Here is a 26,597-nt window from a genome sequence, read left to right on the forward strand (position 1 = left end):
TTTTCTCTCTCCTAGCCAGCTCTAAAAACTCTGCACTACCAAATCTTATCCGCCATTGAGCCAACTCTGGCCTAGTGCCGAATGGTTGATGTTTCAATTATAGCCGAGTTAATGACCACCGGTGGCACTAGATAAAGCCAAAAAGAACAGCATCCCTCATTCCACTATTTTTCTTTTGGGTTATTTGGACAGAAAAAAATGGAACAGTTCTTTTTATCATCTGCTCTCCTTTTGATAGAATTCAAGACTGTTGGTTCTAGACTTTGTATACTTTGTTCAAAGTTCATCTTCTTTCTTCGTGGTGGAAAATGGCCTAGAACCTTACAGATTTTTTAACCAATCAATATCATATGTTCTATTGTACTTGGATGGACCCCTCTGGTGCCTAGTAATAATGTCCTCTTTTCCATTTAAAAAACGATTACCTAGGATAGAGAAGATTGAGAGATAAATTCCACAACTTTCTCGCCTTCAAACACCAAAGGAGGAGATGGTTGGGAGATATGTTCTCCCACAAACATGATGAACACCATTAACAAGGATTCTTCCTCTCTTTCTCAATCTCTAAACAGGTGGAATTCCTGTGCATGTAGCTTCTGAAAACACAAAGCCATTCAAGGAAAACTTCCAAATCTGTTTCCAAGGAGACTTGAAGGCGACCTTATTTTGGGATGATAGGTATAGTAGGAAGATTTTGTTGAAATCCTTCCATCATTAGTGAGAGGTCAAACTAGAGCATCATCCAGCAAAGGCTTCACCCTCTACATAGCTATGACAGCCAGCAAGGCTAGGAAATCACCAACTTCCCAATTATTTTGGATACATAATCAATTCAATATTCTAAGCTGCCAGCAAGTTGCTTCAACTTCAAGTTATTGAACAAAAAAGTTGCTTCAACTTCAAGATAGTCAGCACTGAAGCACTCTAACCTTTTGCGCAGCTAGAAGACCGAGAAAGTGAACTTTTAAAGTGCTACTCATAGATCAGTTATCCTCCCTAAAGCCACTTGTTGAAGTCAAACAAGGATTTGATACTGATAGGTCATAAGGTGTATCGTAGGATTTTGCCTTCTATTGATCTATCTCCACAAACTAGTGCCATAACCCTGTCATTTCTTGTCTATCCCATAGCCTTTCCCAGCAATGACATATATAGCTTAGATCACCTCCCACCAAAGACTATCCTTACACTCATAAACTTCCACAAACCATTTGGCCAATAAGGCCTTATTCAAGTCAACCAAGTGTTTTGCCACTCAGGCCCCAAGGAAAAGGCCTGCCTAATTAGATCTCAAGCTGCCAAGTGATAAAGCCTTTGCCTATCAGAATTACCTCCACAAGAAGCAAAATTGAAGGAATTCTCAAAGCAACAAGAAGTACACTGACAAGTTTTAGAGTCTGCTCTTGATAAGGGTAAGCCTACCACCTTTTGAAAGCTATGTCTCTTCCAACTAGCCAATCTATTGTACAGCTTCCTAATGACCTGTTTACGCATGTTTTAGTTTTGGAAGTTGGCTCCAATTGCAGCCCCTAATATTTATTGGAGGAGCTACATTTGCATGACAAGATTCCAACACTTTTCCTCCATTAAAACTTTATGGACTGGCTTAAAGTTTTCTGGTTGATCTAACCTAGAAATGATCTCAAGAGAGACCACACGCATCTCGGTTTTGATGGTTGTTAATTTCCAGGCCTGCAAAAAATAAGAATTGTCAGTCCTTGAAAGTTTGGCCATCATCAACATCCTACTAAAGGCTCCATAACCGAAATAAACAACAGAAATGAAATTGCATCATCTGGCTGACTTTTAGAGGATGTAAAAGAAGTAAGTAACTCACAATTGGTAAAGTCACAATGGAGGGTGTAGAAATGCATTTCCTGATACTGCCCACCAGAACTCATTTTACTGAACATATACAGCAGGAAAGGCCAAGAGACACATTCCTTCCAGAAAAGATTATTAGGCCTCACCAACTACCCACTTATTACATGTTTAAGTCTAATGCAAGGATGCCTATGACACCTTCCACTTTGGGAATCAAAACTAGAAAAGTGGGGTTAAGATATGCCAGACCTGCCCCAAACATGAAACTCGTCAAACATATAAATGATGTCCCCACAAATGACAGCCCAACCCTCAACAAAATGCAATAGAAAAACCATCCAAACCCCAGGTCTTGTCCCCCTTGCAGCTCACCCATGCAGACGGAGTCTCCAACCACTTGGACTGCGAAGACATCCAGTGACTTAAACACTCCACTATCTAAATCAACCCAATGATCCAAGACCAATCACTCCATTCTTACCTAATGTCATTAAGATTAGTGCAGAGCAAGTATATTTGCAACTAATTAAGGAACAAAAAGGGCTTGTGTGGTAGTTTCATGTATTAGTAGAATGAGGGATGTATGATTCTTGACCTCAGATTTCTTTTCATTTTAAGCAATATCCTCTCAGTTTTGATGACGATCTGGAGACCTCATTGATATTCTGGTTGAATTGTAACATCTCTGTACTTGGGTGGTACCCACTTTATGCCTTGTTAGTATAAGTATGTTTCTTTTCTTCTCTAAATGAGGAATTTCTTTAAAAAATTACTGATAAATATTGCTTTGCAAGAAACCATCTTTGAGAAGCAGTGACTTATAACATTGTTCTTCAATTGGAAAGGCACAAGCTTTGTGAGAAGTTCAAGTGTTTATCAAGTATATTGACTATGTCTTAGCAAATGACCTTTTATTTACAGTTCTGATCGTGTTCTTCAAACATCTCTTCCAGGTTGGATGATGGCGATTGTGAGTCGTTAAATTCTTTAGGCTTTTGCTTTGATAGAGAAAAGGAGTTCTAAAAGGACTTTTATGATAATATTTGTTACTAATGACTTTTAGTTTCTGTCTAGGTAATGGCTCTTCTGAGCGGTTTTGCCGGAGTTTATACTGAGGTAAACTTGAGTACCTTGTTTGTGATTCAGTTTGAAGTTTCAGTTGATGTTCAAAGCATTATTTAATTAAGATAGGTTTTCTCGTTCAATGTTAATGATTATGACATAGATCAAATTTATAGGATGAATGAGCTTCTAAAAGAGGAGCAAAATCTTCATTGCACCATGCAAATTGCCAAACTGCTAATAATGATTCTTTTTCCTAACTTGGTTGCTTTTACTTTTAACAGGCTATTATTAAAAAACGTCCATCAAGAAATATAAACGTGCAGAATTTCTGGTTGTATATATTTGGGATGGCCTTCAACGCTGTTGCAATATTAGTTCAAGATTTTGATGCAGTCATAAACAAGTAAAGACCTAGCCTTCTCTTTCGCTCCTGATTTTTCTTTTATGGTTATGATCTGTATATATATCTGTGTGTATATGTGTATATATATATCTTAAAAAAAGAGTGCAGATACATATTAATATGTATACTTTATATGTCTAGACAATTGTCAAAACTAAAAGTTACATGTCCTGTTTCAGGGGTTTTTTTCATGGATATTCATTGATTACAGTTCTCATGATTGTAAACCATGCACTCAGGTGTGTTTCTTGTCTTTTCTAGCTTGATCGAAGATGCTCTTTTGCTTGCCAGGTTGATGTTTTGTGCTGAGATATGATTTAGTCAAATAGAGTTGCTCTCTCTCTCCCTCTAAAAAAATAAAAAAAATAAAAAAACTGAAAACCAAATAGCTGTCTATGGATTTCTTCTGCTGTGAGTGTCTGTAAGGTGTCTCCTAGATGATTCGTCGCTTGTGGCAATTGTCACTCCGGCCAACCATACCAGTGGGCCAGTGAAAATTTTTTGTTGTTGATGAGAAATCTTTCAATGTAGTGGAAGATGGTAGAGGTATTAGAGTGTACGAAAATGGTGGGGGCTTTTGGAGGTCTATTTTTCCCCAGAAAAAAGACGTTGAATGGTTTTTAAATAGTCTCAGAGAGTTCAGATGGGAGAAAGGAGAGGTGGTCTGGAGTAGGCTTCAAGAAGTTGTTGGAGGACGTTGCGCTTGGTCCTGAGCTGTAATAAGCGAGGAAGATTTTTGGCGTTATCGGAACGTAAAGATGGCCCTAGAGGGAGTTCCAACAAGTTAGTTTTCCCATAGGGGGTTCGGGTTGAAAGTTGGTGGAAATTGATGGATTTTGTCCATGAAATCGCTGGGATGGAGCTGGTTTCCCCGGATTGGCTGAAAGAAAAAGGAAAAACACTTGAATGAGAATCATTCCCCCAGGTTGAGCAACACACTGTTGTCTTTAAATGTCCTGGATGCAGCCTTGAATTAATGGAAAAGAAGAAGGCATCGTTCACTGATATCCTCAAACGACTAGTCAAGAAGTTGAGTCGGGTAGGGTAGAAAGGTAAGGCGAGTCAACGCGAGTAGGGTAGGCGGAATTCGAAATTTGAAAGTTAGGAAAGTGGCGGTCACGTGATGTGGGAAGGGCGGGAGAATGAAAATGGAAGGGCGTTTAGTGAGCTGAAAGAGGGAGGAAAGAAAGATAAGTTCTCTTGGGCTGAAAAGGGTAAGTGGGTGAATGATCCTGGGCCGAGCAAGCTTGTGGGTAAAAAACAGGTGAGGAAGATTTGGCAGTCTAAGCGGATCAAGACCGATTCGCCCAGAAATCCAGTTCTTGCGGGTCAGTATAAAGGGATAAAATCGGGAGAAGGTAATGAGAAAATTCTAGAGAACCTAACTCTGAAGATGAGGGCTAGGGTTGGAGAGGAAGTGTGCAAGATGAGTTCTGTAATGGTGACAGAGAAAGGTGGAGTAGAGGTCGGAGATGTGCTAGGGTCGTTTCAGTCAGGTGCTTCTGGCTTCTCTGTGGTTGATTCGGAGGGAGGAAGCGATGGGACCGAGGGGGTCGAGACTGATAGAGATGATTGGGAGAGCATGGTTGGGGTGAGAAACGATCTAGCTGTGGTCAAGATGGGACTGATGAATGACTGCGTTGAGGCCGCTCTTGATGTGTCTCCCTTGCAAAGTGACATCCTCAACTGTGAATTGTGCATATGGTTGATCAAGGAGTGGAAGAGCTATATTCGAGCAGGGTGCAGAGGAAGTTTGTCAAGGTGAGTAAATTGTTTGGGCTGTTTTTTGAGGGTCTTGAGCATAGAGTGTTAAGCGTGCTGGCTGAACTTGAGTTGAGATTCTTGGAAGCTAAATGAGAGAGGAAAAAAGAAAAAAAGAGTAGTAGAAAGGGAGAAGGGGGGAGTAGAGAACTTAAAAGACTGGAGTGGTCTTTAAAGTATGAGGGTAAAAAATTGACAGGAGGGGGGAAGGGAGGTAAGCCTAGCAAAATTTAATGATGATAGGGAGCATCATTTTATGGAATGTGAGGGGAATCAATGACGGAAAAAATAGAGGATTATCAAGGGCTGTCTGAAAAAATGGAATCCTGATTTGGTCTGCTTACAAGAGATCAAGATGGAGGAAATTAATCTTCCTATAAAGTACCAATGCCTGAAGTGAAGGTAATAACCTTGTATATGATACAAATTACACAAAAAATGGTTTGTACGCGATCTTAGTCCTTTTCTTAGTGTGATTGAACGATCATCTCTGGTTACATCACTTCCAGTGTGGTTAGGTTGTGTGTTAGAATCTTCGTTCAGAGTTGATACTTAACTATACTCAGGTGTTGGAAGTTACTGCTCTATATCTCTCCCAGTTTCTTTATTCTGGAATAAACAATAATCTCCCCGCTCTTGATTTATTCTGGGTTGTTGTAGACGGGGTTCTCTTGGGAATCCTCCTGGGTAGACTCAGATTCTGAAATTTGTGATCCATGCCTTATTTGTTCGTGTAATGAAATAGAGTTTTGCTGGGTGCACAATAATTCAATAATTTGGTTAGTTTGGTAATTTTCCCTTGTTCAATCCCAAATATGGGATTTTTCTTATCCTCTTAAATTTCATATTGAGATAAAATGGTTGTTGCTCAAAGGTCACATCCATAGAGGTAAAAAATTGTTGGGTTATAGGCGAATAACATGTGTAACCCTTTTGATTTATACCCTAAAAATATGCATTTTACTAATCTTGGGTCCAATTTGTCACGATGTTGTGAGTGAATGTGAACAAATGTATTATATCCAAATATTTGTAGTGTGATTGATTCCTATTATGTGGGTGGGTTGTGAGTAATTGATGTCGAAATGTTTGGCATCCAAGAAAGCATTCTCTCAATGAGGTAAGTACTAGTGACTATAGCTTCACCCTGGAAGTGGTTTGGTCTAAAAATTAGTGATATAGCTATCTCAAGGATCAATTCTTTCTTTTAGCTACCTCATTTTGTTGAGGTATATCAACGCATTAACTCTAATGTATAATGTCTTGGTTTATAGGTATCTCCAAGGGTTTATGAAGTATTCCTTGGTCTTAGCAGTTCTAACAATTTGAATTTTCATGTGAAATTGGGATTGAATCATGTTGTTGAATTTTTGAAATATTTCTCCAACTCCAGACTTTTCTCTCATCAGGTAAACCTAGGTAACTCTGTTATGATCATCTACACACAGAACAAACCATCTAGCCCTGATAATATTGTTTGTTCTTAATGGTCCCCACACATCAACATGGATCGAGGAGAATAGGTTGTACTCTTTGTAAGGCTAATCTGATAAGTGCTTTGGGTATGTTTTGCAAATTGATATATACCACGGTTAAAATTCTTAGAGAGAACAAGTCTTTACAAATAACTTAAGTTTGGATATCCTAATTTATAGTGCCACAACATGATTGCCCTACCATTATAAGTAAAATAAGAAAAATAAGAGAATAAGTACTCTCAAATGTGATTACTGGAGAGGATATAGAGTCGTAAGTTTACTTTACCATTGCCAATTGTTTTCCCTAAAAGTAATTCCTGAAATTCAATCACATTTGAATAAAAATTAGTAACAATTCTCAATGATTAGGTCACTTTACTAATTGACAATAAATTGCAACCTAATTCAGGAGCATAGAGCATATTATTTGAATTTATGTTTTTGGATGAACATATAGTGTCTATTCCAACCACCTTTCATAGAGACCCTCCTGCAATTCTGATATGGATTTGTTTATGGCATGGGCTATATATTTTGAACAATTTGAAATTATCAGTTGTGACTTATAGCTCTAGAGTCAATGATCCATGCATTGGTTAAATTTGGAGATTAGATAAGGTATTAGTTAATTTACTTGATTGGGAAGCAGATATAGTGCCCATTACTGGATTATTTATATGATGGTTACTCAATAAATTTCTCGAGTACTCCATCTGCTCTCTGCTAAAATCCAATTTCACGTTCTGTTACTTACCTGGTACTTTGACTTCTATGGCTATGTTTCCTTTCAACTCTCTTTCCAAATTTTGTTTTGTTTCTTTTCCTCCTTGATTCCAATTTTGTTTCCAATCCAGTGGCTTCCCATAAAACTTCCAAAAAATCTCTTCTGAGTGGTCAGACTTTCTAAAGTAATCGCACCACAACTTTCTGTTTTTCTGTTTCATCTCTTGTTGAAGTAGAAGAGTGTTTTGAGCAAAAAGTACTGAACTTTCAAGAATTTGCAAATCTGTTGGATTCCCGAGCATGATTGTCTTTAGGCTCTCTTCTATACACACTTCTGCAAACACTTCATGGAGACCGAGACTTGGTTTCGCTCCCAAGATTCTTCCTGGGACTCATCTAGTTCCTTGTTAAGGCTGAGAAGAAATTTGCACAATCTCTTCTTCTCAATGATTCTCCAATATTGAAGACTGTCTTCTGGGCAATGCTACCATTGCTCTTCATACAGATCAAGTTGTCGTTAGTTCCGTGTCAAGGTGTTGAAGTGCTGGGTCATCATCAAGTCACCATGTTGCAGGTCATAAAATATGCTTTCTGTGGCGAAAAGTTTTGAGGAAACTATCTGTCTTGGAGTAGGTTTCACAAACTACGACAGATTTCCTTTACGATCTTGAATAAGAGAAAATTCTCTCCTATGTCATTTGCTATTGAATTGACAAGTCAAGATATTATCATACAGTTTTTGGCTTTCCAAGTTCAATACTTTGGGTCATTTATGGCTGGTGGATCAATGGGTCCTGTAAGGTGGTCATCTTTCCTTTTTCTGCACATGAACATCATGACAGATTGTGACCAAGGTAGGTAGTTTTGTTCATTTAACTTGTATATGATGATGGATATTATCGGATTATCCCTCTTGTTGTTCCTTATCGGAATAGTTTTTATTGAATGCACGACTTTTGACTTTGAGGCTTGAATACTTTGGCATTCTGGATAATCTAGGTTAGATGGAACAGAGATCCATGCGCTGGTACTATGAAGAAAGCTGTAAATTTTATTCTATGGTTATCTTCTATACTATTACATTATTTATACAGTAGTGCGGTATGATTTGATGCTTTTAAAACTTAATGGTGGATGTCCATTAATTTAGTTGGTAAAGATACTTTCACGCACAAAAAAATGGGCAATTGTGTCCCCTTTACTCCAAGAATTGGGACGATTAAGGAATTGAAAATCATACCTAATTGGAAGTCATTGTTTAACCATTGTTCTTTTGGCCATTTATGGACAGAAGATCCATAATTTTGAGAGAAACAAATGTAGGAGATCAATTGCTACTACCTCAACTGCACTTGAATTGTCACTGAAAATACAAAACGAAATTTCAAGCATCAATTGCCCGTGGTTTTTTAGAAATAAGCATCATATATCTAACTTCTTAGGTTTTTATTTTTTGTTCTCTAATCAATTTGGAGTTTTCTTTTATATATATATATATATAATGTAAGTACTAAAAATATTTGTACAATTTTTATAAATTCTTTTACTAGACATGATTTTTTGTTTTTTACAATTAGTACTTCATCCAAATATGTAACTCCTTATTTTCCAAAAAAGAATTTACTTATTTTAAGTAATTTAAGCAATTTCATTCACTTTGTAGATTAGCTACTTAGCCCTTTTATTTTCTTTCTTATTATTGTTTCTTTTCACGAGAATGTAACTTATTCCATTTTTTCTATTCTCTTCCCTTTCAATAATTTCATCTTCTTCATCAGTAATATATGTTTATATATATAGGAGCCCCACTTGGATATGATTATTTTTTTGAAATAAAAAGTGTAAAAAATAACCACTTGGATATGATTATACCTACTTGTCCTGTACTTTTGTAAGTTTTAGTAAATTCAGCCAACATTTTGCCTCAATAAACATTTGTAGATTGCAACTGATGTGCATTTGCATGTTGCCCGTGACATTATTATGTATTCAAGTGTTTTCTGGACTCTTCAAGAAAAAAATGTTTTCTTGCCTCTCGCTGGGGCATCTGATCAAATTGAAAAGAATGTTTTCCTACTTTTTTCTCTTTTGCACCATTGCACAGAAAACTTATTTATATTCCTTTCATGCAGTGGCTTAGCTGTCTCTATGGTAATGAAGTATGCTGACAATATTGTGAAGGTGAGACATGGATTTTTCTTTTTGTCAACTGGATGTTTGTTAGTTTGCTTTTCCATTGCATGCCTCATATAATGTAGTTTAGCATCAGGATACCTGGGGAACCATGCTTGAAAATTGCTGGTCTCTTTTATATATTTCTGATGTTGAGGGTGTAAGAAGCCATGAGCATTTGTTTGATCCATATTTATGGTAGATCTCTATCTAAGGTTGTTTTGTTAGAATGATAGGATATTTTACGTAATATTGTGCAGGTTTATTCAACATCAGTGGCAATGCTTCTCACGGCAGTTGTTTCTGTGTTTCTATTTGGGTTTCATCTTTCGCTTGCCTTCTTCCTAGGTGCAACGTAAGTTTTTACTTTTTAGCCAATTTTAATTTCTGCAACAAATGTTCTCTATGCCTTTCAGATTTTGTCATATGCAAAAGTTCTATTAGAGGGTATTTACATGTTGAGAAAAAACATAGAAATCAGTTCTTTTGATGAGGTCACTGCCTTTGTTTGGTTTCGATTGTTATGTTAGCAACAATGTTGAGGGAACAACATTCAGTAAGTAATATGTTTCCTTACTGGATACTTTCTTGTTTTCCTTGTATTTACAGGGTCGTCTCTGTTTCAGTATATTTACACTCTGTCGGGAAGCTGAGATAACACTTTTTTTTTTTTTGGCTGAATCAAATTGGTTGTTATTCTAAAGATAATTTGGTGACAGAGATGATGAATCTTCTTGGTAATGAGTATTCTAATTTTGCTCAAATTGCTAAGCGATAACCATAGTATCCATAATTATATTTCCAATTGTCTTGTAATTGTGGTACAGCTAATGCAAGATCCCTCAGCTGGTTATTTACAGTTGAAGCTTCATTGCTTGTGTAGTAGTGGCCATTGGCAAAGTTGGTGCAAGGGGTCTCGTGTAAAATCATTCCGTCAATTTCTATGGTATTTATATCATTTTTATTCAAGAAAAAAATTTGTTGTTATCATCATGTTGACTTTTAATTCAGAATATAATCTTATAGAACAGAATAGGAATAAGAATAACACGAGTTGCCATACACGCACCCACATATATATATATTAAAAAGTATAGCATGGGAACGTAAATAATTTAAGGAGAAAGACCTTCTTGGCCTGGAGTCTAATATCTTCACCACTTATCAGTCATCACCAGCCAGTCAACCAGTCTTTTATGTTTTTGTCAAAAAAAAAAAAAAAAAAAAAAAAAGTAAGAAGAAAATGGTCTTTTACTTATAGGGACACGTGCCATTTTTGTGTTTAATTACATAGCGGGGATAAAATTACAAATACTAATTTAGATTTTTAATAATCAATTATATAATGTTTTTTTGTGCTCTTTTAGTTTTAGTTTGCTTTATCATGGTTTCTTTCTACATTTTATAATTAAATGTTTCATTACTGTTTTGAAGTATTTTAATCTGGCCGAACATTTCTACACTTGGGAGTATTTTAATTTTTGTTTCAACAATTTTTCTACAATTTCAATACCTTTTTAAAAAATTATTTTTAGTAATTCTAAAAACTTATATTTAAATACCAATGAGAAATGTTTTTAAAAAATCACAAGTAATTCAAAGAATCTTTCAAAAATTAAATCATTTTAAGAAATTTGTAAATACATGGTCTTGATTTTTGAGCCATTAAAACAAAGATTTTGAAATGCACGATCATAACATTCTTCTTAAATTTATTTTTGAACAAACTTATGAAAAATTACAATTTAAATGGAAGAATAAATGTTTAGATATTTTATTTAGCTCATTCAAAAAATATTCTTCAACATTCCAAATTTCTAATTATACTTCTTGTAATCTTTAATTTCATTGTAAATGACGAAGGCTTGATTTTTTCCATGAAGAATCCTTTTTGGGATATTTATATATCATGTCAATGGCTTTAAACTTATATATAAATTAAACCTTATACAAACTTATCAACAAGGTTTTTTCTTTATCAAAAATTACTAATATAAGCGTTAATTAAATCACCAAAATCGATTTCCTAAGTTCAACACGTTGGATAAACTTTGAAGGGAGCTTAAGCAAATGCCAGAGTAGATTTAACAGATGTCCAACATTTAAGGTGTATACACTTGCTTGCTTGTACCAAAGTTTGGAACGTCAGTTACACACTTGAGCAAATGTCCGGCCATTAAAACTCAATTTAACGAAGTTTCGTGTATAAAACTGTGTTTGTGTATATACATATATACCTGTGTGTGTGTGTGTGTGTGTGAAAAATTGGCTAGAAAAGTCGGTAAAAATAAATCGTTGCTTCCCGGGAAGGTTTTCCCAATTCATGTGAAATTATAAGCAAGCTAGCAATTAATACTATAGATTAGTGGAATCAAATGAGAATGCTTGGAACAAAAGCATGCCAGAAAATAACCATACTTAAAGCCTCGGTATTTGAAGAGTAATTCAACTTCTTCACTTGAAAGCAACAAATTAAAATCTGTCTATATAAACACCTCAACCTCTTTCTTCCATTACATCAGAATTTACGGGAACCTACAGACGGCAAGAAAGATGGACGAAATCCCTCTTTATTATGCCTTCTCTCTCTCTCTCTTCCTTTGCTGTGCTATGGCTCATGATTTTTCAATTTTGGGTTATTCCCCTGACCACTTGACTTCCATGGATAAGATGGTTGAGCTTTTCGAATCGTGGATATCAAAACATGACAAAACTTACAAGGGCATTGAAGAGAAACTTCATCGATTAGAGGTATTCAGAGATAACCTGAAGCACATTGATAAAAAAAATAAGGAAATCAGCAGCTATTGGCTTGGGTTGAACGAACTTGCTGACTTGACCCACCAAGAGTTCAAGAAACAATATCTGGGTTTGAAACCTGAGCTTCCCAGAAAGATGCAAACTGACTACGGAGACTTCACCTACAGAGATGTGAATCATTTTCCTAAGTCTGTTGACTGGAGAAAAAAAGGGGCGGTCACTCTGGTTAAGAACCAAGGTGCATGTGGTATGTTGTGCATCATTTTCATATTCTTATTTAGCCTCTCTCTCTCTCTCTCTACATAAGCAAGATGATCATGAACAAATATACAGGTAGCTGTTGGGCCTTCTCTACTGTTGCAGCTATTGAAGGCATAAATCATATAGTCACAGGAAATCTAACTTCCTTGTCAGAGCAAGAGTTAGTTGATTGTGACCGGGAATTCAACAATGGCTGCAATGGAGGTTTAATGGACTATGCCTTTGAGTACATCATCTCTAATGGTGGCCTTCACAGAGAGATAGACTACCCATATCTAATGGATGAAGGCACTTGTCAAGAGCAAAAAGTGACTAAATAATAGCATTGGCATCCATTTATTGTTGAGAAGTAATTACAGTTTTTTGACAAATCCAACTTGTTTTTCTGTTTTGTATTTCAGGAAGACTTGCAGGTGGTGACCATAACAGGTTATCATGATGTGCCAGCAAACGATGAAGCAAGTCTTCTCAAGGCACTGGCACACCAGCCTCTTAGCGTGGCTATTGAGGCTTCTGGCAGAGACTTCCAATTTTATAGTGGGGTAAGCTTTCTTATTTATTCAAGTTCCACGATAGTGACTTGAACACTAATATGTTGTCCTAATTTTATCTATATTGTTAAATCTCATCGTCAAACAGAATCTAACAGTAAAAACACTACAAAGAAACTTCAACTATAACAAGTTGCCTAGAGTTCTCTTATATTCTAAACCTAGATCCAGAATCTCCGAGAAATGCGGCTTGTGCAAGGTTTTCTTGGGTTTTGCTTGCATTTGCAGGGGATATTTGACGGACCCTGTGGAACTAATCTAGATCATGGAGTGGCAGCAGTCGGATATGGATCGTCAAAGAATTCAGACTATATAATAGTGAAGAACTCATGGGGGCAGATGTGGGGAGAGAGAGGATTCATTAGGATGAAGAGAAATACTGGGAAACCCGAAGGACTATGTGGCATCAACAAAATGGCCTCATATCCTACTAAAACTAAGTGATGTACTTATCCAGTCTTCAGTTGTCACTCACAAACATTTTTTTTCCTATTTTAGTTTCATTTTCATCCCTTAATTAAGACAGCTTAAAATTTTCATGATCTTAATGCAATTAATGCTCATTCAGTTCAATGGTTCAGCCTCCTCAATAAGAGTAATAACAATTACTCATGCTGGATGGACTATAACTTTATAAATTATGCCAAGTTTAAGTGTTTTGTATTATTTTTGCTTCCATATTTGGTTTAAAAGTATAAGTTACTGTAATATAATACTCTACAAGTCACTATAATTAGATAAAACGGGCAGACTGCTAAGGAAAAAGCAAACATCTCAGATAGATACTATGAAAAAACTCCGCAAGAGGTGGTCATAGTTTCATAAAAGTTTCGAATAAAACGAGCATAAAGCTCACATATCTGAATGATGATCTCTCCTGACATTTACGAGCTTACACAACTCGCCTTAGTCATCTAATCTTCATTTCTATCCAAGTTACATATTAACAATGGTGCATGTAATCCCCCATATTAATTCAAAATAATTTGTTTTTTTCTGATTATTTATTAAAGGTAAAACTATCCTCTTTAAATTCATAATATAAGTTTGACATGCTAAAGCCTAACTGTCTCAAATGATCAACTCTATAAACCATCGCAGACCTGAGGAAAGAATTGATGACTCCTTAACTTAAAACTTCATTGTATTTGAAGACACAATCATAAAGTCGCCCTCCAAGGAACTGCGCAACCTCTGGATGTTTCACCTGTAAAATGATAGACAAGGAAGACATGGAAACCTGTGGATCAGAATCCGTTCCAAAATCAAGCATGGCTGAAATTTTTGGAGAATGAAACAAATAGCAAAACCATTACCATCCCAATCTTGACCGAGTCACACTTGAATTGAGCATAAAGATTTGTCTCTATTCCACGGCCCTGAAAAATCAAACCAAGGTTGCATCATATCATGGTTCAAACTCAAAACCAAAATTTGTCAACAGTGACATTTTTTTATTAGGAAGGTGTATGCATCAGAAGGTGTGGCAAATACTTGAATGCCAATAAGTGAGGATGAATCCTTTTCACAAATCAAGGAGGAAATTCTTGCAGCAAAGTTTTGTTAGCTGTCATGGCAACACATAAAATGTGCAGCAGATTTTCCAGTCTTTCCCAATTTGTTTTATCAGGAAAATCCCTGTCCCAGCAAATGAACTCGCCAATATTTATTGTTAACCCATGCAAAGTGCAAACAAGCAGACCATGCATAAAGTGAAAAACTGAGTCAAGGGCCTCAATGCATGTGCAATGCACTCAACAACGACATGAGGATCATGAAAACATCCTGAGATATCAATTCTTTTATATTTGAGAAAGGAGTATTTAAGCCCTTTTGCTGATTTTGGCCTGCAGCCCCATCCTATAGAAAGAATAAGGAGAGGCCTATGAATGAGCGAGCCAGTCAAGAACTTATGATGACTTACCTCACCCTCTTGTCACTTAAGGGGCAAGGTCACTGAAGCAAGTCTAAAGGCCAAAGAATGATCTTTGAATGCTACTATGCATCCTTACTCTATCAGTTTAATGTTAGATCATTTATACTTTTTCTCTTTCCTTGGTCAAGCAGAAAAATCATTCTAAAAACACAATCCCAAGACTGGCCTATTAAAACCAGATGCCAGTCTGCTAACTAATAAATGATAAGGCATCCAGATACCCAGGTTAGCTGTTAGTATGTCACTTTCAACACTCCTAAATGCCATTTTAAAGATGCATGACAAATAAAACAAAAACACCAATCATTAAGAAGTTTTTCTAATCTCAGTATTATCCTAAGCTGAAAGACGCTTACCATGCCTTCCAAGATAACCAAATCAGCATCACTTGCTAGGTATGCAAGCTCCTGTGGTACTGTTGTAAGATCAATAACCTGCAAGGAGTAGAAAATGAAATGAACTCTTAGCAGAACGAAGTCATAACCATCTCTAAGTGAATCCAGCCAAGCTGTCTCGAAAAAGGTTTCCCTCTCTGAAAAATAAATGTTGCATTCTTACCGGCAAATCATTGCCAGAATTGGCAACCAAAAGCTTCGAAGTATCAACACCCACCAGCTGCCCATTTTCATCTTTCAACTGTTAAATTGCCATTTTCTGCATCAGCATCAGGTCAAACACAGGCAATTGAATATTTAAAAATTACATCTTGCATCACCTTTGATACAATCTCAATTAGTTCGTGGTAAGTTACATCATTGATAGAAGGCAAGTCATTAGCAGCCAAGACAACCTGCCTTTCAAAAAAATAAGTGGATTAAAGGATAATAGTTGAAATATAATCAAACATATAAATCTTCTGAACAGTGCATTAGACCGGCCTACTCTTTTCCCCTTTTTAGTAAGACACGAAGATGTGTACAAGGCTAAAAGGGAAAGGGAAAAAAAGTTTCTTTTTTCTTTTTAACCACGAAGGATATCTCAGAATGAACACACAAAGACTCATAAGAACCTCCATAATAGAGATAAAAGAACCCTGAACCCACAAGGTCTTGGTGGTTTCAAAGGAAAACATAGTCCATCAGAAATAAACAAAAACAAAAAATTGATTGATTCATTGAAAATTTTTACATGCATACAACATTTATTGATCCTAAATTGTTGATTTTGCATCATGCATCCAAAGACCCTTGAAAATAATTTTTGTTAACAGAAACTAGAAAAGGGCAGCTCCCCAGTATTCATATGCTATTCAAAACAAGAATTTTTACCATATAATGCGCAGAATTTATAAGCAGAAAAAGTTATTTACAACATTCTTGAGATGGAGTTGCATAGCCAATAACTAAACTCTCTATAAAAAAGTTTGTTCAGGAAGGTTGGTAGCTGAAGAATCATCATTAATTATTTACAGAAAGTGTTTTTGTTCTATCAAAATATATATATATTTATAGACAGTGGATAACTATATTTTGAATTCAGAATCTAAAAACGGAAATTTGTATATGTGTCATTAAATATTTTGACTAAAAGACAGTAAGGTTTTTTATCAGAAAAGATAGCAAGAACAAACCTGAGTTCCGCGACGGAGTAACTCTCTTGCAAATGGTAAAATACCCAAAATTACATCAGCTCCAGAATTGTCAACGAAAATGATTGCCTGTCATGGGAAAAGAAAAGTTGTTAGAATATCCATCCATAAAATCAAGGATAACTGATTTCTACCCCTAAAAACTATCTATTTGTGGTCTTGTGCTATCTGGTGATGGAGATCTATACCTAGTCAAATTTTGGTCGCAAAAGCATCTCTTATTGTAAATAGCTAGCAGCCTCTCAGTGCTTTGTGATTAAAACATGTTATAATTTTCTTTATATATATAAAAGTTGTTAGAAAAGTGCAAACACAAGAATGTTGATTCTTTCATATGATACATATCTACATATAAGAGTGATCTTCCTCAAAGTTCAGTTATTATTAAAAAAAAAAAAAGATGACATATATAACTCACCTTGTTCCAAGATTTCTTGCTCCATTTTGCTTTAAAGGTTTCCAAGTCATCTATGACCCAAGGTCTGGGAACAAGATTTTGACAACTAGCCAAAAAGGACATTCCATCCCTTGAAAAGACCTCAGCAAGCTTCAAGAAATGAATAAAATAAACATAAGTACACAAAAAATTAAGTGCTACTCAAAATTATTCTTTAGAACGTTTCCTAGCACAAAATTTTGGTGTCATGAAATCCTGCATAGAGGATTTGTATCCTTAAAAGCTGGAAAGTAAAGAAAAATGTAAGATTAGAATGTGATAGGAAGAAAACAAATCTTACTGTCAGAGGACCATAAGATAGATACATAAGTTTTTATATGGGACATGAAGGCTGATAGAGATTACAATTGAAGGTGTCAAATAAATACAAGCATAAGGGCTTGGAGTATGCAGACAAATGGAGGAAGCAAATTAGTTATTATTCCTGTTTTTAAGCAAGATTATTGGCGCGACAGTTGAAGAGAAATCAAAGATTCAGCTATCCTAGCATTAGCAGGAATTGGCAGCTTATCTGAGTAAATGGTCGATTAATGAAAGCTCTAAAACTCCATTGGCGATTACAATTAGCTGCTAAGATTATAAGCTGTGTAAGGAACAATATCACATCAAGAAAAAAAGAAAAAAGTTACCTGTGCTGAACCAAGATCAAAGATGTTTCCAGCGAAAATTCCTCTGACCAGATTTTCAAGGCGCTTTCTGCCATCTTCAATAGCATCACTGAGACGAACTACATCTTCAAAGAGTGATATAGCCTTTGCATTCTCTTCATCCTAATGCAATTTAAAAGGAACAACTATTTAAGTCAATCGAGAAAAGAAAGCAAGCCAGCCAATATTTTGAATATTCTCTGTCACTCTACATAAACTCAGAAACATGCTCCTTCTTGCTCCAGACTCAACATGAAAGTCAGCTTCTGTTTCTCAATAATGTCTCAATATAAGTGAAAATCCCCACTACTGTTCTTACAGGTCTTATTTTAAGTCTTCACAATGAGATGAATTTATGTTGCGCTTCTGCTAACTTACATATGAAGCAAATATATAGCTTTTCCACACAGGAAACAGCTATGTATTACCTTTACTTTCTTGAATATGTCTCTAAATCCCAGTTCTCTGAGAATTTGCTCACGAAGTCTGCAGAGCAGCTAGATATCATCCCAAACAAATCATGAGAATGTCAAATATGCATCTTTAAGAAACTAGAAAGTTAGTGGAAATTAATACTAAAATGTGACTTACAATGCAATCAGGGGGCCCGCCATGACTTTCAGGATCTTTCTTCAGGTCTTCAAGTATCTTGGAATACCTTCCAGATTTCCAGACAATGACAAAGTTTAGTAATTAATTCTTACATTTCAAAATATCATTAACATATGGAAAACAATTATGACTATATTCGCGAATTATGTATTCATAGAAGTAGATATAACCAAATGCAGTTCACACATCAGTACAGAAGACTTCCCATTCTTCACAAGGACAATGGTATATAGCATGCTTTTGCAGCACAATCAAAGAAGAGACTCCGAAAATATAAACTCACTAAAGAAAGTGGTGTGAAAGAGATGCTAATTAAATATTATTGATTGAATTTGAACAAAGTAGGAAAAAAGTAAGTTAAACAGAGAGGTCGGTGAAAATTCCTTGCAGTTCGATCAGAAGATGAGAGATAGATTACAAAGTAAAACCAATACGGAGTACCTCTCAGCAAATTTTTCAGCTCTGGTAGGAGCATCGGGAACAGTAGCATCGCTCTCTGCACGTTTCCTTCAACAAAGTACAAGTAGCTCGTCAAACAAATAATAAATGCCTTTCAGCAAATCATCTTCTTCTCTGTGAGCGTTGTACCTAAATGAAGTTCCCTAATACAAGATTTAAATATATGTATCCCTAAAACTGAAAAGCTCAACTGATATACAGGACGACAAGTCAAAATCAAAAGAATGAAAAACAAACTCTGAAAGAAATGAATAAATTCTAAGGCCCATTAACCGAAAAATAATAAAAAAAAATGGAAGAAAATACATAAAGAAGAGCATAAACACAAAGCGAAGAAGGAAAAGGGAGAATAAAAGAGAAACTGACTTGAAAGAAGGGATGGAGTTGTGGAAGAGGTCAATCCAGGCGATCTCCGTAGGTGTAGCTTTTCGAGGATTGTCAGAGGGAAATCTGTGAGGAATGGTGCATGCTCTGTAGTTTGACTCGATCGGCGTCAATAACAAAGGGAAAGGAACCATCTCTGAATCGCTCTCCATATCCTTTTCTTTTTGTACTTGTGATGTCTCTCTCTTTCTCTTTTTTTTTTGCTTTTCCCTTCCCCTTCGTCTAACTGCAAATAAGAAATGGGAGAGAAAATTGGTGCTCTCAGGATGGAGGGAAGAAAACTCAAGATAAATGTGTTTCCTTCCACGAATATGTTGGAAAATTCAATCAACGGTAAGGCCGTGTTTGGTTAGCAAAAGTTTGAGGAAAATAAAAATCACATAACCAAACTCTCACCATGACCAAGAAAACGGTTTGGTATTTAAGATACTTAAATTTTATTTGAATATCACAGAGTTTAAATTTTATTAAATATATAAAATTTATTATTTTATATTTATATATTATAGGTTTATAATAATTTATAATATCTTATCAATAAAATCTGATACTTATTTATTAATATTGTTCAAAAGATATAATAATTAAATTGGCATTTATTTTTTTTTTAATTATGATATGTATACATAAAAAAAAATATTTCGTAGTAATTAAATATAATCAATAAAATATTTGCATTTATATTAAAAAAATATTAATAACAAAATTTTAGAATTTAAATAAAGAATGCAACTAGATGGTGCATGGCACACCATATAAACGTGTTGTTGCCTTCAAAAATTAAAATGTTGGTTATTCTTAAATTCGAAAAGTGTTACCTTTTATTGTGGGATAAAGGAAAAAAAAATAATAATAATAAATTAAACCTTAAGACAAGATTGAAAATGAATTTAAAGAGATTCCTGCTAAAAAATTATAGAATAGATAAAATCCTTAAAAGTTTAATATCTACAATAAAATAAAATAGTATTAATGTAGAGAAGTATACTATTGACTTTGGAAACCTCGTGTTATAAAGTATAGCTTCTTCTACTCTATATTTTCACTGAATAGTTATTACAATGTAATGTAATCACAATTCCTTTACAAATTATTCTATTCTCGCTAAATAGCTTCTACATTGCAACCTTACTCCATTGGCAAATTAAACAGACAAAACATAAGACCCGTTAAAGATGAGGCTCGGTTTCCAGTCTCCTTTCTTGCATGTCGTCCGCGTTTTTACAGTTTTCTCAAACTTTCACGGTAAGCTAGGAACATTTGAACATCGGCATAATTCTTACTTGTCATGGTAAATTTATCGGGAACAAATTGGTCTGATTCCTACATGTTTCATGGGCAAAACAAACAACTGGCAATTGGTTCAGTAATGAGCTTACTCAGGAGCACATAGGTTACATGAAGCAAGAGTATCTCTTCCATTTTAAGACATCATCAGACATCAAAAGAATTGATTATGACAAATTGTTAATAATTAAGACAAGGCCTTCTCTTTCACTGAATCAAATCATACACCCGGCATATCATTGTTTCATGTCGCAAAACATGCATCTTGACTATCATGGGGAAGTTCCTCATGGAATCAATTATGAAATTTCCCTCGTTCTTGTTTGCTTCCCCCTATCTGTGAAACCTCATTTCTTTGCTTTTGAGAATCTGAGGCATCTATATTTTTCACCGCTCACAGTTATTTCAAGAGCTCCGTCTTGGTTATCTTGGTTCGATGCAGTTCCCATTAGGACACTTTTCTCTTTCTCAAGGTTTTCTTTTTCCATCTTCAGTCTTGCTTCTTGCCGAGCAATCTCCGCCTAAAAGATAAATCAAAGCTTTAGAGGATAAAACCGAAATATAGCCCCACTTCATCCATATTGGATATTCGACAACTCTGCCTACTTATTTGAGCAGCATTCAAATTTACAAGTTTATCATCCCCCAGCAGAACTTTATTTAACAAGAAGCATGAATTGTGAAATGAATGGAAATGCACCAGGCAACTGCCAGAAAAGGCTGAGATATGCTACTGGTAGTAAGTTATATAGCTTCTAGGAAGTTTCATAAGTCGGGATAACTGGTGTAGAAGGTCCATAACACGACTGCTAATTAAGCAAACAAGCAAAAAATTGCATAAAATACAGGAAATAAAGAAGTCCAATCACAATCCCCAGGCATATTATTATGTGATCCTGGAACTACATGGCATGATGCAGCACACATCTTTCGGCAACAAGCCACAGCCAGCAGTAGACACCCATTCCAAGCGAGGTCACATACTAGTCCAATATAAGAGGGAAAGAGAAACTAAAAATGCCCAGACTAGTTTAGATGATATTTACTATTTACCTACCGAGAAACCCAACCAGACAAATAAAATCTTGAGTAGACATCAATACCAAATCTTTTTATTTTAAATAGGAAAAAGAAGTATTATAAGAAAGAGAAGGAAAAGTACACCTGAGAAGAATTAATTTTACTCCCAAAAAGGGATAAAAAACAAAAAAGAAAAATCAAAAAGAGAAAGAGTAGGCAATAAAATGAACTCAGCCAGAAACAGCCTGTCAATCTCTATGTAGCATGGAAAAATCTCCTCAAAGAAACCATGCATCTTAGCTACCAAAGGGATCCAAAACAAGTCATCCTATCTCATAGAAGCAAAGAAAGAAAGAAATGATTCTTAAAATCCTTGAATTTCTCTTCAACCATGACATTTATGTTAAGGGATGTAATCTCACATCCACCAAGTATGAGGATTTAAAACGGTTTATATGTATGCTGGGGCCTTTTTCTAAGTACATGGTTTTGGGTCAGACTCTAACATGGTATCAGAGCAAGGTTCCACTTTAGAGCTTGATCTGCCTAATATTCTGTCAGTGTCTGTATGTACCTTGCCTGTTCACGTGCATACTCTGCGTGAAGGAGTTCTAAAGGATGTAATCTCACAGCGACCAAACATGATCATCCATAGTAGTTTATATATTTGTTGAGCAACTCTTCCTAACATCATATGCTTGTAAGTTAGAATATAACAATTCATAATGCAATAAATCTACTTTCCTTTCCTTACAATGCAAATAAAATAAGTAATAAAGCCTCAACGTTCATAGGAGAAACCAAAAGAAAACAATGAAAGTGTCAAATAAACAAGCCCAAAATCTCCAAGTTTCTATCACTATACAGAAAAAGATGACCATGAGACTTAGCATCACAAAAACAAATCACACATACTCCTGGAGGTGAAACATGATTCAGCACGCGAACCTAGATCTCATCATTAAGATATAGACAATTAAGAGCCTCAATTCAAACGAAAACTTTAACCTTAAAGGGAACATTACAAACTTCCATAAACACTTACCGAATGCATCATTTAAATACTAGGGTTATGGGTTAAAAGTCAAAGAAATATTTTACAAGTAAACATTTTTTTGCACACCCAAAGTATCTCAGCAGTAAAAGGGTAGGTAGCAGTTGTGGTAGACTCAGTCAGCAAGTAGTTGAAGTCATTATCCCATTTTCAGCAAGCAGTTGAAGCCATTATCCTATTTCCTAGTTTCATGATCTTGTTCCATTATCCTTATTGCTTAAAAGTAGGAATTAGCAGTTGTATTTTTATTGTATTTAAACTCTTCCTAAGCAGTAATGAAAAAGGACAATTTTTTAATCTAAAATCTTGTGGTTTATTTTCACCCGAAAAACATTTCTTTACTAATTTTCTTTAGCTTCTGATTGGGACTTATCAATTGGTATCAGAACCATGACAATAAATAAAAAAGGAATTGAGAACTTGGGAGCCAGCTTGAGAGAGTTGCAGGATAGCTTGAGTCAGATGGAGGTGGGATTTGCCCACAAGTTCCACCAGATTGAAGACACCCTCAAGTTGTTAACCGACACGTTACTGGTAAACTGCAAATACTCCAGCAGCAACACGTCGGACTGGTCTAGCTAGACGTGGCCATTCCGTGATGACAGCGCGAAAGAACTGATGGGGGACCTATCAGTAGTATCAGCAAATCCTCTTCATCGCAAGTCTCCATTGATCTTGTTGATGAAGCTGCTGCAAAGCTGAAAATGGAGATCACTTCTAAACCAACTGAATTGCATGAAATAGACAGAGTTGTCATGAAGTTGGAGATGGAGAAGCTCTCTCTTAAAAATGACACCGATAAAGCATCGAAAGAAAGGATAAACAAGCTAGAAAATGATCTGAGCTTGCTTAAAGAGAAGCAGCAAAAACTAACTGCGTAATGGGAGCGTGAGAAGGCTCTCATGACAGAAATTCGATCCATTAAAGAAGAGATTGACAGGATTAATCTGGAAATGGAATCTGCTGAGCGTGAATATGACCTGAATCGGGCAGCTGAGCTTAGATATGGAACTCTAATGTCCCTTCAGCGAAAGTTAGAAGTTGCTGAAAAGAACCTTGCTGAGTTTCGAAAATCTGGAAGTTCTTTGCGTCGAGAAGATGTTACAGATCTTGATATTGTAGAAATCGTAAGTAAATGGACTCGCATACCCTTGTCAAACTTTCAACAGACAGAGAGAGAGAAACTGGTCTTCTTGGAACAAGAACTTCACAAAAGGATAATAGGTCAGGACATGATCGTAAAATCAGTGTCTGATGCAATCCAGCGGTCAAGGGAAGGTTTGTCAGATCCAAATCGCCCAATAGCCAGTTTTATGTTCATGGGTCCTACTAGTGTTGGTAAAACTGAGCTTGCCAAAACTTTAGCTGGCTTTCTATTTAACACAGAGAAGGCCTTGGTTAGAATTGATATGAGTGAATACATGGAGGATGATGATGATCGAGAGGGCGAGGAGAAAAAAATATTAGGAAAAATGAGCCAGAGAGAACAGCACCAAACATCGTCTTCTTCATATATTCATTTCCACATTTACATACAAAAAAAAAAAAAAAAAAAAAATCCAACTAGCCGAACCTAGAGAACAAGGTTCGTAAAATAGGGAGAGGTAATGTTACACACCCAAATTATCTCAGCAGTAAAAGGGTGGGTAGCAGTTGTGGTAGACTCAGTCAGCAAGTAGTTGAAGCCATTATCCCATTTTCAGCAAGCAGTTGAAGCCATTATCCTATTTTCTAGTTTCATGATCTTGTTCCATTATCCTTATTGCTTAAAAGTAGGAATTAGCAGTTGTATTTTTATTGTATTTAAACTCTTCGTAAGCAGCAATGAAGGGGGTAATATAAAATCTTGTGGTTTATTCTGACTCGAAGAGAATTTCTTTACTATTTTCCTTTGACTTCTGATTGGGACCTATCACATCTCCAAGATTTCTAAGACCAAACAATATGGGTAGGACTCAAAGAAAAAAAGGAAAGTTTTAAGTAGAAAATATATCTACAGCTTCACAATCTTAAGGTATTTATTTGCAAATGAATTGATGTTTAATATAAGTTATAGACCATTTTTAATATCTGTGAAATTCACTTGAATCACTTAGTTTAGGGGAAAGCATTGCAATGAGTACCAAAACATGTTTCAAGCCTTTTTTCCTTTCCGTACTCTCAAGCTCGTTTATGAGCTCCTTCAGTTTCAAAGAATTTAAAATAAATTTGTGTTGTTCCATGTGAAATTTATTTTATGATTTATGTATTTTGGAATAACTCTAAACCTAAGAGTTCATAATTTGTGAAATTTATCTTTTCTTTTGGAATTCGTAGTTCCAAACTTAGTCTTAGCCAACCAAGGAAATATGTTGAGGCATAATGAGATCTTAGTTAACTAAGGAAATAATCAAGAGAGCACTATGTCGGGGAGAAAAACACAAGCTAGGCAATGTTCAAAGCAAATGAATGTTAAGAAAAGTAAAAAGAGAATTCATTTGTATATCCACATTCTAAATATTAAAATGTGAATTTGTAAACGAATTCCACACTTTTTGTAGAATCAATCTCTTCAAAAACAGTGCAAAGGAAGGCAGCTCATGCTGATTATAGACCATCTGCTAGAGTCAACTGAAGGTTGTAAAAAATGCCAATTCATTAGAAAACAGATAAAAGAAAGAAATGATTTTTAAAAAAAAAAACAATGATGACTTTTATAAATGACAATCGCAAAGGTTTAAGAAACATTAGAAGGGAAAAAAATGGAACAGAGTGCACACTTAGGTTAAATTCAGAATTATAAATGCAATATAATTTACCTGGAGTGAGCTTATGCACACAGATGAGGCATAGAGCAACCTCGGGCAAGGGACTATGCTTAAATCATGCTTAATTATAAGAAAATACTCAAAAGCAATGAATTGACGAAGTTCGAAATACACTCTTCCAAATTTACTGGAAATTCTTTTTTAGGTAATACTTCATTTTATGTACCAGTCGTAGATGCCCAAACACCCTTTACAAGCAATTGATTTTCACGAAGCCATTTCAAACTAAACTAAAACATGAGAAGTAACGATGAATTGGTGGCAATTTAGGAACGAAATTTCTCAAAGAAATAAAGGAGTTGCAGTCTAGAAGCAATGAATTCCAATAAGCCCTTCTGTTGAAGAAAACGGGAAGCATCATGGAGATACTCGATACTTCTAATGGAAAGAAAATGAACATCTTCTCATAAAACACGATGTGCAATGCAGAGCATCAAGAACAAATGTTGATTGAAAAGCAAGTGAATTACCGGTGGCCGATCGGACATAATTAAATGCGCGGAAATCCCTGGTTCTGAATTATTCAATTTTAAAGGGCAACAATCAAAAAGGAGAGAGAAAGACCTCGCGGCGAGAGAGCTCAGCTTTCCAAGCAGCTTCACGCTCGGCGACCTCCCGCTCACGCTCCTCGATGTAGCTCTGCATCTCTCGCTCCTTCATGATCCTGTCCTGTATGTCCGCATCCAGCGCCTCCTTCAGCTCCTGCACGAACTTGTGCACAACCGCTTTTATCCGAAGCGACATCTTCGATTAATCTTGTAATACCTCTCTCTCTGTTCGTTGCTACTAACAGTTAGAAGACAATCACACGCGCAGACACCAGACTGCTTTGGACTTTCAAAATCAACCAAGCTCCTGACTAGGGAAGCCGGAAAACGGCACCGTACTTGCCACCAACATATGCGTGTGGACGGAGCAAGAAATTCAAATTTACAGAGAGAAGAAGAAGAAGAATGATGCACGCAGCAAATTTGTGAAGGGGAAGGAAATAGAAATTCAGGATTTGTCTTTTTTAATGTTTTCTTTTTAAATGATTACTCATATGAGAAATGGATCCTAAATTTTGGGCAGGGCATTCTTAATTTGTGGCCCCCACCAGCAGCAACATTAGTGGGCTTGAGTTTGTGACTGGTTACGTGTTAGTGTGCTACAAACGTTGGGTTTTTCTTCAATTGTCTGTTTTTTTATCCCAATCAGTAGGGTGCCTGTCAATAATCGGACCGAACGAGACCGGTACAATTTTGGTTCGGATTATATAAAAACTGACTAAATTGTAAGAATTTAAAAAAAAAAAAAATTGTTGGGTGCATAAATTTATATACACATAACATGAATTAATATAATTAAA

General features: G+C 35.8%; 4 protein-coding genes across 7 annotated transcripts in view; 2 read left to right on the forward strand and 2 right to left on the reverse strand.

Annotated features, from left to right (window-relative positions):
* The window catches only part of LOC110826421 (CMP-sialic acid transporter 4), a 36,606-nt gene extending 26,309 nt beyond the window's left edge, over positions 1-10,297 (forward strand). The window contains exons 9-16 of one of the 3 annotated variants that reach the window (XR_015821257.1): positions 2,746-2,794; positions 2,899-2,940; positions 3,171-3,292; positions 3,472-3,531; positions 9,387-9,435; positions 9,687-9,781; positions 10,036-10,163; positions 10,254-10,297. Coding sequence is in view for 2 of the 3 variants with exons in the window: in XM_088221741.1 (XP_088077867.1) it covers positions 2,746-2,794; positions 2,899-2,940; positions 3,171-3,292; positions 3,472-3,531; positions 9,387-9,435; positions 9,687-9,781; positions 10,036-10,084 (466 nt within the window). In the remaining variant the exon portion in view is untranslated. Of the gene's footprint in view, positions 1-2,745; positions 2,795-2,898; positions 2,941-3,170; positions 3,293-3,471; positions 3,532-9,386; positions 9,436-9,686; positions 9,782-10,035 lie in introns of all 3 variants that reach the window. The other 2 variants (XM_088221741.1, XM_088221742.1) reach the window with 2 other exon arrangements.
* A 1,014-nt stretch (positions 10,298-11,311) lies between these two features.
* XCP1 (xylem cysteine peptidase 1) lies at positions 11,312-13,571 on the forward strand. Of its 2 annotated transcripts, none has more exons than XM_022057059.2 (4): positions 11,312-12,433; positions 12,520-12,755; positions 12,849-12,989; positions 13,087-13,490. In XM_022057059.2, the coding sequence occupies exons 1-4, from the start codon at positions 11,980-11,982 to the stop codon at positions 13,258-13,260; spliced, it is 1,005 nt and encodes a 334-aa protein (XP_021912751.1). In that variant the 5' UTR covers positions 11,312-11,979; the 3' UTR covers positions 13,261-13,490. The 2 variants fall into 2 exon arrangements, with proteins under 2 accessions (XP_021912751.1, XP_021912749.1); XM_022057057.2 differs by having other exon boundaries at positions 11,336-12,433; positions 13,227-13,571.
* Positions 13,572-13,753: 182 nt separating this feature from the next.
* On the reverse strand, positions 13,754-19,458 carry LOC110826418 (pantothenate kinase). Its single transcript, XM_022057056.2, has 12 exons — positions 19,064-19,458; positions 18,680-18,745; positions 18,218-18,284; positions 18,055-18,123; positions 17,609-17,749; positions 16,941-17,069; positions 16,505-16,591; positions 15,650-15,724; positions 15,493-15,570; positions 15,291-15,368; positions 14,315-14,377; positions 13,754-14,205 (listed from the first exon to the last, which is right to left on the reverse strand). The coding sequence occupies exons 1-12, from the start codon at positions 19,231-19,233 to the stop codon at positions 14,125-14,127; spliced, it is 1,104 nt and encodes a 367-aa protein (XP_021912748.2). The 5' UTR covers positions 19,234-19,458; the 3' UTR covers positions 13,754-14,124.
* A 981-nt stretch (positions 19,459-20,439) lies between these two features.
* Positions 20,440-26,265, reverse strand: LOC148253344 (beta-mannosyltransferase-like protein). Its single transcript, XM_088222995.1, has 2 exons — positions 25,814-26,265; positions 20,440-20,889 (listed from the first exon to the last, which is right to left on the reverse strand). Exons 1-2 carry the CDS (start codon positions 25,991-25,993, stop codon positions 20,716-20,718), a joined length of 354 nt encoding a protein of 117 aa, XP_088079121.1. The 5' UTR covers positions 25,994-26,265; the 3' UTR covers positions 20,440-20,715.
* Between the last annotated feature and the right edge of the window lie 332 nt (positions 26,266-26,597).

This window comes from Carica papaya, chromosome 6 (genome assembly GCF_054855325.1).
Source record: "Carica papaya isolate Zhongbai chromosome 6, ASM5485532v1, whole genome shotgun sequence".
In the NCBI taxonomy this organism is placed as follows: Eukaryota; Viridiplantae; Streptophyta; class Magnoliopsida; order Brassicales; family Caricaceae; genus Carica; species Carica papaya.

Coding starts and splice junctions, on each gene's coding strand:
- XCP1 (XM_022057057.2), top strand. CDS start 11,980: ATGGACGAAATCCCTCTTTATTATGCCTTCTCTCTCTCTCTCTTCCTT. Junction 12,434..12,519: donor TAAGAACCAAGGTGCATGTG/GTATGTTGTGCA, acceptor ACAAATATACAG/GTAGCTGTTGGGCCTTCTCT. Junction 12,990..13,226: donor ACTTCCAATTTTATAGTGGG/GTAAGCTTTCTT, acceptor TTGCATTTGCAG/GGGATATTTGACGGACCCTG.
- LOC110826418 (XM_022057056.2), bottom strand. CDS start 19,233: ATGGAGAGCGATTCAGAGATGGTTCCTTTCCCTTTGTTATTGACGCCG. Junction 18,746..19,063: donor AACTCCATCCCTTCTTTCAA/GTCAGTTTCTCT, acceptor ACTTTGTTGAAG/GAAACGTGCAGAGAGCGATG. Junction 18,124..18,217: donor GCGGGCCCCCTGATTGCATT/GTAAGTCACATT, acceptor GATGATATCTAG/CTGCTCTGCAGACTTCGTGA.
- LOC148253344 (XM_088222995.1), bottom strand. CDS start 25,993: ATGTCGCTTCGGATAAAAGCGGTTGTGCACAAGTTCGTGCAGGAGCTG. Junction 20,890..25,813: donor CTGAGCTCTCTCGCCGCGAG/GTCTTTCTCTCT, acceptor TTTATCTTTTAG/GCGGAGATTGCTCGGCAAGA.